Genomic DNA, 10,042 nt, shown 5'->3' on the forward strand with positions numbered 1-10,042 from the left:
TTTATTTTAGCATGTTTTAATAGCATGAAGATATTTAGGAATTGAATTCTTACAAGTCTATTTTAATTTTTTTAATCCTGAATCTTATGAAGTTGTTACAAATAGCAGGCAAAGAAACTCTTGTGACTCCTTAAATATTGAAAACTGTAGCAAACTGTCTCAACAACACTAGATTATCAAGTAGGTGTGTGTATATACATACAAAGTTTTGGTCAAGTTATAAACTGTTTGCAAAAGTGGCCCTTAGCAAGGAGATAACCATGTTCTTACCACTTGGCATTGGTTGGTTCTGTGTGGGCTGTGCAGCCAAAACTGCCTCAGAGCTCTGTGAAATCTGCTTCACTGGAAGCAGCACCTGACATAAAACCTACAGATTGAGCCAGTTTATCAAAGGGCAAAATATTTGCAGGCTGGTTTACATGTCTAGGAAGAACACTGAAATTCAAAGGGAGGACAGCAGTGCAGCTCTGGGAGGAGATGGATCTTCAGTGAGGCTGTGGAATTCCTCTGGTTGGTTTGCAGTTACTTCCAGTCATAGCAGGGCTTCCTTGTGTGTAAGAACTGGCTGTTGAGAACAAGTCAGTTCACAGCTCCCAGGACTGCAGCAAGGTGTTTCATTAGCAAAAAAAGAACAAAAAAACCCCATTTTTAACCCTAGCCTAATTAGTAGATTTCAGGATTTTTTCATCTTCTAGTAATTGTTTCATCTTCTGGTGCAGCTTAGCATCCATGAGATTTCTAGAAGACATGAAGTGTGGAAACCTGTCATGACAGAAAAAACCCAAACCTGTAGGAAACAATGGTTTTCTTGTGGGAAGAGTTTAAATATATGCAGCTGATGCCATGGGAACTGCTGTAATCTATTCACCCTCTGTGAAAATGATGCTCTTTCAATATCATCTTTAATCCTTTTCTTTCATGGAAAAATGTGAGAACTTCTAAACAAAGTTTTGAAAGAGTTTTCTTTATGCTTGAAAAGCCTTTACTCACTAAAATAATGAAAATATTAGTGTAACACAGAGGGGAAAAGTTCTCTGAAGTATCTTCTAATATTCTGTCCATAAATTGCACATGTGAATGTTCTTGGGGAAGTTCCAGGCTGAAAATAACCAAGAAATATATCCAGGCTCTTTTTCCTGAGGGGGTGCATGTGGGGAAGGGAGCACCCAGCAGTCTTGGGGTTATTCTTATCCTTGTATCTTGGGACTTGTTCTAATTCCACAAAACTGATTATTCCCCGCCCCCCCCCCGGTGAAACAGGGGAGAAGGATTTCAAGAGAAGGGAATCCCATCCTATGCACAGTAAAAGTTTGTTGTGAAGATTATTTTAATCTTTCTCGTATGAATGGAAAATAAACTAAATATGCAGCTGTTGAGGACAGTTGTCCCCACCCCCTGAGAGAATGGGAACCTAAACCTTGCTTTGTTCAGTCCTTGTGTGTGTGAAAAACAACACAAGTTCCCACAGGGTTTGGTGGAGCTGCTGTCCTGTCTGGTTTTGAGGGGACTATGTCCTAAATGTGAAACACCCAGTTGTGTTCCTGGAGGTATCACGTGGTGTGTGTTTCATAGGCTGCACACAGTGCTGGAAAGGCAGAGTTACTGATACTCTTCTCCTGTTGCATCCCTGTAGTGTCTCTCATCCAAGGCATCCAAAGCACTTCAGACAATCCAGTACATCAAGCATGGTAACATGTCTGCAAGGTAAGGAAATCTGATTTTCCTTATTACAGGGGAATGGTCAAAGCACTGGGCTGTGATTTGCCCAGGATCACCCTGGTAAAGCAAGACCTCTGGCCTCCCAGTCCTTTAACCCAGGTCTCCTCATGTAAGGGGAACTCTCAGATCACCTTCATCTCGTGTGTGGTTTAGTGGACACCTAAACCTAAGGTACTTTTTTGATCTGGCTGCCCAGTTTATACCTTTTAGATTCTTTTATTTAATATTTCAGAAAATGAACCTTTTTGTTTTATCAGAGAGCTCTGGGGCCTGTGGTGGGTTGTTCCTTCAGAAGAGCACAAGGAACACCAGCTGGGAGCTGTGTTACAGCATCTAAGGAGAGCCACACGTGGTGCCCACAGAAGGGAGTGTCACAGAGGAGAAATGACTTTGGGAAGTGCTGAGGGGACCTTGGATTCCCTTGGGAGCCCTGACTGGCTTTGGGATATCATCCATCCTCAGTGCAGCTCCAGCAAGGGGGTGGTTTTTACTCACAGCCTGTTGTCTCTGGATGTGTTCAACTGCAACTGGCCAGGGGCTCGGAGAGCCTGTGGGGACTGTCCCTGATGGTGGGTGGTGGATGTTGCTGCAGGGAGGAGTTAGCTCAGTGCTGTGCATGCTTAACCTCCCCTCAAATGCAGCATTGCTGAAGTTTGTGTCCAAAATTGGCTCAACTGTAGGGTGAGGTTTTAATTGCATCCTCCTTTTGGAGTGAGTGAAACAGAAGATGCTGTAAGGTTCACTGAACATGAACTCTGGGTGGCCTGTGTTTCCTGAAATGCCTTGAATATAGTGAGGGGTTTCTCCATTGATGTTCCTTAGGATGGAATTAGATTAACAATATTATTGCACAGCCCTTTGAAGGCTGCACTTCTGTTTTCAGTGGGGTAGCACCAGCTGATAAAATCAAGCAGCCATACTTCAATGGCAAGTCTTTTGAAAGTTAAGGAAATTATTCTAATTTCTTGTGGAATTTCCTTCACTGGGAATTAAAAATTGTCCTCTCCCCTTCCTCTTTGGTTTAAAAGATTCTTTTGTCCTTCTAATGTCATTCTGCAGAATCCAAGTTCCTGACAACACTGAGGCTCAGTCTTTTAGCTCAAAGTTCAATTGGCTTTTGGATGCCCTTAGGTCCAACTGCCCTTTTACATGGAATTTTTATTGTTAATCTTCTATTATTGGGAGAATTATTTTGCAAACAGAGTGATTCAACTGCTTCAAGCTCTGAAACCTGTCAGGCTAGCTTTTATTCCCATTCCTTCTGATAAGGAGCTTTGGTAAGAATGCTGTGCCTCCAGCAAGTGGAGAGACTCACCTTGGAGGGGAACAGCTTCAAGGTCCCAGGGAATGTGTGGCTCTTTCAGCTTGCCCTGAGAAGGGAAACTAGGTGTTGAAAAACAGAATACAACTTTGAATTGGAAGTGGAACTGCACCACAAATCAGTGGAAATGGCCTGTGTTACAAGCTGAGTCTCCTTTTTTCCCCCTACATGATGGTGACCTGAAGCTGGTTAATGAGAGCTGGGTTTCCCATGGGAAGGGCTGGATCCCTGCTGGGAACCCCACATACATGTGCCCATGGGCAGCTGTGCAGGATGCACACCTGGGGAGCTGTGCAGGATGCACACCTGGGCAAGTCCCTTTGCCTCTTTTCTTATTGCTGGTGTCCATGGGACACAAATACAAGTCTGATCTGTCTGGACACTGATCTACACAGTAATCTCTGTCCTGGCTGGATGGGAAGGTACAGGTAGGTGATGTGGAGGCAAAGGGATGAGACCTCTCAGGAACCACACTCTGAAGCAATTTTATCCAATCTGACCCTTTTAAAAGAAAAAATAATTAGAAGCCCCATGCATCATGTTTTTTCCCCTTCCTCAGTGCCAGCTGCCTCCTGATAGGGAACAGTACAGTCTGGTAATGAGCAGGGAGACACTTATGGGACAACTTATTCCTTTTAAGACCTATGCAAGGAAAGCATTTTCAGCACTGTTACATAATGTAAGAAGTAAGAAGATTTGCTGTAATTCCATTTCAAAAGGCTTATAGTCAGTAAATGTTTTTCTCTGTTGTGCTTAGTGTGGTCTATAAAGGTTGCACAGAAGGTGTTCATCAGGTAGAGGACAGGACCTTTCTGAGCAGCTCTTCTGCAGAGGCACAGGGAGGAGAGTGTCACTTGCAAGAGGCCAAGAAGGGGCTGTTGTGTTTTCAGTGCAGCTGATCAAAGGGAGGATTGAAAGGGATCTTCATTCCTAGAGCATTTCTGTAAATGATGGGTGCAGATTTTGTTGTGCTACACAGGAGAGTGAAGTGAAAAGCCAAAGCAAACTTCAGGCCCTCTTTTGTATCCACATGAAACGTAAGAGAATGGTTGCATTTATTCCTTTGGACAGAGAATCTCTTCTCCAGCAAGTTTGTTCACTGGTTCCTTTTCTTTCAAAGAGAGTGAGCTTACTGAGGGGTTCTCCTACCCTCTTCCCAGGGAAGGATAGCTTTCCACTAACACAGAGAGTTCTCTTTTCTCTGTTCATAACAACTGCCCTCGAGTGCAGTAGGCTTTGTATTTTTGTCCTGGAAACAGAGTGTTTTATTCAGAGATAAGGCCTCTCTGCATTTAGGTTCCTTTAGTCACCTGACAAGCTGTTGGTAACTTTCAGGCTGCTTTAGCCTGCATTCCTGGGATGCCTTCCTGCTGGCACTGCAACCAGCAGCTTCAGGTTCACCCTGGCCACCCGAGTCCCCTGCCCGAGCCCTGGGATGCTGCCTGGGGCAGCAGGACAGCAGAGGAGTGCCCAGGCTTTGCTCTCAGGAGCCACCCCTGAGGATGTGGCTGAGGGATCGCCAACAGGTAAAAACAAACCCAGCGCTTTGTGTCTGCAGCTTTTTCAGCTTCTGGTTTTTGAATTCGAGGGTTGCTGAGTGTGAGCACGATGGGTTAAAGCTCCTCTGTGCCTGCACCCTCCCCTGCACCTCGGGGGCTGGGGATTTTATGCCACAGGCAGTGTCAGGAGGAGCCAGCCTGTTGTGCTTTGGGGTTTGCAGTTGTCCTGGCTCTTTTCTGCTTCTGCCTTGCAAATAATCAAACTGAAAGTCCTGTGTAATGATACTGTTAGACCTGGGAATACTATGAGGACTTTACCATCAGGCTTAGGGCAGATAAGTGCAAGGTGCTGCCTGTGCTATTCCATCAGGGATTGTTTCATGGAGTTATTTCCAGAAGCTTTGCAGTGTTCTGCAGTGGTTTTGTCCCTTATTTGACCTTTTCCCTATTTTCTTCCTGGAAAATGGCATAAAATGGAGTAACAGGGATTATCTGAGATGAAGAGTATCCTTAATAAGAGATCTAGTTTGTGACTGTGTGGTGCCTTCATAACTCACAGAAGAACCTAAGCATAAAATGGAGTAACAGGGGTTAAGGATACTCTTCATCTCAGATAATAAGAGATCTAGTTTGTGACTATGTGGTGCCTTCATAACTCACAGAAGAACCTAGAGTTGGCTGTGAACCCATGTGGGCCATCTGGGAGATGTCCAGGGAGGGTGTCCAAGCCCTGTGGGATATTCTGGGCTTGAAGGACCCTGTGCTGTTGGTCCCATTGTCATGTACACTGAGGTTGGCCATGAGGACTCTTGCTTCAAAGGTGTGTGATCAGAGGAGACTCATCACTATGTGGCAAGTCCTGGCAGCTTTGGAATAAAAAACAGCACTTCTGAAATCTGGAAAAAACGAACTTCTCCTATAATTACAGGCAATGTCTCCTCCATGGATTCTTTAAAATCAGAGTTTTAGGGCACAAGTGCAGGACCACCCTGTTTTGCAAGGCTGGCTCCACTTGACTCAGCTGCTGTTAAACTCCCTGGCTAAGGAGAAGTGCACAGTTTCAACTCAGCCAAATGTTTGTTTCACAGGAGTTGAAAAGACTGCAGGGGTAATTTTGGCCACAAAACAATGTTTTTCTAAAGAAAAATCATTACCTGCTCAATCTTATAACAGTGTTTCTCTGGAGTCAAGACACAACAACCCTAAAAGCAAGCAAAGCAGCTCCACATGCTGCCTCTGCCTCCTCTCTGCTGCTGACCATGGAAAGGTGGCTTGTCATCCTGATCCAGCATCCTGCATGGAAAGGACAAAACCTGGGGGTTATTCATGAGCAGTTACGTGGTGTTTCACTCATTTGGAGCTATTCAGTGTTTGAGGGCAAAAGGCCCTTTGACATGTGGGTTGTGCTACGTGCTGGGGAACATCCCTGGGTCAGGGGCTGTCATAGACCATTTCAAAATCTATGCCCAGTTGGAATGGGGTGGATAATGCATTTGCTAATCCTTCTTTATTTTTTTTTTTGTATTTTTCTTTTAGATTGGGACCAAGGAGGTCTTGAAACATGCCTGAGATTTATTCTTCACATTCAATTGATGGCCAGTCCACAGGGTTGTTTCTAGGCTGTGCTCACCTGGGCTGCTGATGCCCAGGGTGCAGGCAGAGCTGCAGTTCCCCAGGCTGAAGGGGAACAAGAGCAGCCATGCACCAGCTGTTTGGGCTGGTTCTGGCACAAAAGGACCTCTCACGTGCAGGGGACCTTTTCTCCTTGGAGGATGCTGAAATTGAAGGAAGCCTCTCAGAAGCTCTTGAACAAATAAGACTAATTAGTTCGTCTGCAGTAAGTGAAACACTGTCCTTAACCATGTGTCGTGGGGTTAAATCTGTTGTATAAATAAAATCTGAAAGATGGGGATGCACACAATGTAAATGTATAAAAAACTGAAGAATGCTGAGCAAAGTGTGAGATTTAACAGTGGCAGCCAAATCCAGGTCCTGCCAGCTGGGTTTCCTTTGAAGATATTTCAAGGATGTCTCTATAGTAATTTTTATTAAATCCTTACTTAAGGTATATTCAAGATTTATCAGGAGATTACAGGTACATTGTATGGATAGTGGATTTTTTTTTTTTGCAGCAGGAAATGTTCTGAATGATGGTTGGCTCAGGTTTTGGTCAACTCTTTAAAAGCACCAATTGCAGCTGCACTGCCTTTCAGAGCATCAACCAAGTTATTTTGGCCATTGCCTCTGTGATGTGTCTCGACTCCCCTGACTGCAGATTATCAGGAATTTTACACAAATTCCTCCTGATGTAATTTTTGAGAGAAAATAACCGAATTTGTAGCACTGTTTTTCCAGCCACGGGGCTGCATCACCAGCTCCAGCATCTGCAGAGCCATCCCTGCCTCCCTGCAGTCGCTCCCACCAGAGGGCTCTGCAGATCAGGAGCTGCTGCCTGAGCAGCCTGGATCTGATGTGTGTTTTTCCCCAAGCATGAGGAGTTTGTCAGCAGCCTGGACAGGCCCAGCACAGCAGTGACCACATCTCTCCCCTGGGCTTTGCTCTGCTGCCATCCCAGCTGGTCACTTGTTCAGCTCTTGAGCTGACCCTGTGCAAAGGAAAATGTGTGTTGGTTTTTTTACCAAGTGCAGGCATTTCCCCATCACACTGAACAGTGCTTGGACAAGTTTAGCTGTGAATAAAAGCAGAGAATTGCTCTGAGATGGACCCAGGTCTCGTGGCTGCTGCCTGTGATGCTCCATCCCTGCTGGAGCTGCACTTGAAGGTGCTGAGCTTGACTCCAGCCCTCCAAAAATGACTTGCTTTAGGAAAAACAAGGAGTTTTGGTTAACACTTGTATTTGCAGTATTTTTTAGGGTGGAAGAGCAGAGGTTAAACCAAGGAATGGTGGTTGTTTTCTGGTTGTTTTAAGTCACAGTGAAATGCTGCTGTTCCCTATCCATGTGGCACCTGTGTCAGGGATTACAGGGTTTTGTGATAAAGCCTGTTTCATTAACTTTCATTCATGTTACATTGGGGCTAATTGAATCTGACTGTTTATATACTAATTGAAACGAAATGTGTTTACTGGACTCAACATGATGTGAAACACTTGGAAGCCTGCATTTTGCCATGTGTGCTGTGGATACAACCATTCCAGTTTCACTTTCAGGATGTGTATGGGAGAAGAGACCTGTGGGGCTGGTTCTGAGATGTGACTGCAGTCCCATGGCAGAAAGCCAGGCTTCAGGACACACCACTGAAAAGTCTTGGATAACAGAATCCATACCTTTACTGATAGTGAGAATTTGGACCTGAATCACTGAACTGTCTATGGGATGAGTGGTTTCTGTGTTTAATCACACAAAATGTGATTAGGAGATTCTTTAGTGTGAGGGTGGTGAGAGCCTGGCCCAGGTTGCCCAGGGAAGCTGTGGCTGCCCCATCCCTGGCAGTGTTGAAGGGCAGGTTGGATGGGGCTTGGAGCAGCCTGGGCTGGTGGGAGGTGTCCCTGCCCATGCAGGGGTTGGGACTGGATGAGCTTTAAGGTCCCTTCCAACCCAAACTGTTTTATGATTCTATGAAATGTTTGTCGTAAAGGTGGAAGTCAGAAAATAGACTCTGGACAGTAACAAAGACTTCATGTATTTAGGCTTGTTTTCTAGTATCCCTGAAAAGGATGGATGTTCATTGGTCTTTCCCTTTGAACCAGGACTACCAGACCAATGACAATGACCAGGCTGTGGTGGAGATCTGCATCACTCGCATCACCACTGCCATCAGGGAGACAGCATCCATAGACAAGCATGGGAAAGCCCTGGTGGCTCTCTGGGAATCCTGTCTAGAACACAACCTGAAGCCTTCTGGAAAAGATGAGGACACACCTCATGCAAAAATTGCCTCTGATATCATGAGCTGTATCTTGCAGGTAAGACTGAGCTCCAGGCACAGGGGTGTAACACATTCCTCAGCTGCTCTGTTTGCTCTCTTAAAAAGCAGCTGTGCTGTGTTTTCTGAAGTGTTTTAAGCCAAGAATATGCCCCCAATTGTTAATGTATATTGTTAGATGCAGATGACATCTGTTGTAGTGAATTAAAAGTTTTGGCAGCTGCCCTATCTTTAGAAGTGTCTCAACTGTTTCATGCCAGGTTTTATTCTCTTAGTGTTCTATTCATTCTAAGTATTTGTATTTCATTTAAAGTGGGATACATTTGGCTATCGTTTGCTGTGGTTACACAAAGATTATTTGGAAGTATTTAATGTTGGGGAAATGTTACTCAAATAATTCTGGAAGGCACCAGAATGTCAAAGAGTTGAATGGCATGAAATTTGGGTTATTAAATACTCTGCCAGTATCTCTCTTATGTTTTTGGTTGTAAAAGCTGAGTCCAGATACAACAGAGAAGACTGACTTCTAAAACCTGGTTACTACTACTCTAAATAGAAAGAAGTTCTGCCTTTGCCAGGAGTGCTGGAGTAATTTTTAGGATATTTTACTAAATGTTAGAGGCAGCAACAACAAGAATGAAAAATGACTTAGGTCTCAAAAACAGTTGTGAGAAGAACAGCTGGAATTGGGTCCTACTTGAACTCGGTGGTTGATGAACTATCACTCCCTGTGAATGAAGACTGAAGAAGGTATCTTGTTATGGAGCAGCCTTTTGGGGGTGGAAATGGGCTGTTCCAAGGTTTTCTGGGACAGCTTTCAGGCTGTGCTGCTGGCAACTGTGCCTAAATCAAGCTCCTTCATACCCACGTGTTTTAGGGCTCCCACTGGGGTGCAGGTCACTTCAAGAAAGGAGCTCATTGAAATGAAATGGGGAAGTTACAAGAGTACATTTACTGCTCCCTGAGACAGAGCCATTATCAGCAAGTTTCCTTGCATACAAAAAGAAAGAAGGCATAAAATGAGTTTTTATACAGTATGTGAAGGATAGTTGAAGTAGTAATGAATATCTGACAGCTGGGTTGAATCTCACAGCATGTCTCTGTTGATCTTAGCAGCAGGCAGGTCCCCTAGGTTTGCAAACATCACTATCATATTATTGAAATCTGTTTTTCATTGTCGTGTCACTTTCTCATAAGTGTGCATTCATGCCCTGGTATTTATAAGGGAACAAATGAAACCTTTCTCCTTCCATCTGAATTCAAACCTTTTCTTAGCACAGTGTTTTATCCTTAGTGTAAGGGGGAAAATAGAATTGCTCTTTGGATTTTTCTTACATCTTTTCAATCACAGTCAGAGGGCCAAACCTTACCTTCCTGCTCTTTCTGTGTTGGGTCCTAGAGTACAACTTGGAGGCAGAATTTGGCTTCTACTCAGTAGTGTGTCTCAGTCAAATATAATGGGGCATTATGTAAATGTTAAACGTGCTGCTGCATAAAGCTCTATTCATTTGAAGGGCCTTTCTCATTAAAGATGTGGTTCTTGGTCATGTGGCAGTTGCCACCATGAGCCATCCTGACACTCAGGAGCTGCTGCAGCCCCTGCTTCCCTAGGGGCTGG

The 10,042-nt window shown here is 44.4% G+C and overlaps 1 protein-coding gene across 2 annotated transcripts in view; it reads left to right on the forward strand.

The window, feature by feature from the left end:
* Nucleotides 1-6,238: 6,238 nt before the first annotated feature.
* The window catches only part of VEPH1 (ventricular zone expressed PH domain-containing 1), a 62,091-nt gene continuing 58,287 nt past the window's right edge, over nucleotides 6,239-10,042 (forward strand). For both annotated transcript variants that reach the window (XM_009995711.1, XM_009995712.1), the window contains exons 1-2: nucleotides 6,239-6,376; nucleotides 8,249-8,464. In XM_009995711.1, coding sequence (XP_009994013.1) covers nucleotides 6,239-6,376; nucleotides 8,249-8,464 — 354 coding nt within the window. The remainder of the gene's footprint in view (nucleotides 6,377-8,248; nucleotides 8,465-10,042) is intronic.

Source organism: Chaetura pelagica, unplaced genomic scaffold (assembly GCF_000747805.2).
Source record: "Chaetura pelagica isolate M959 unplaced genomic scaffold, ChaPel_1.0 scaffold394, whole genome shotgun sequence".
In the NCBI taxonomy this organism is placed as follows: domain Eukaryota; kingdom Metazoa; phylum Chordata; class Aves; order Apodiformes; family Apodidae; genus Chaetura; species Chaetura pelagica.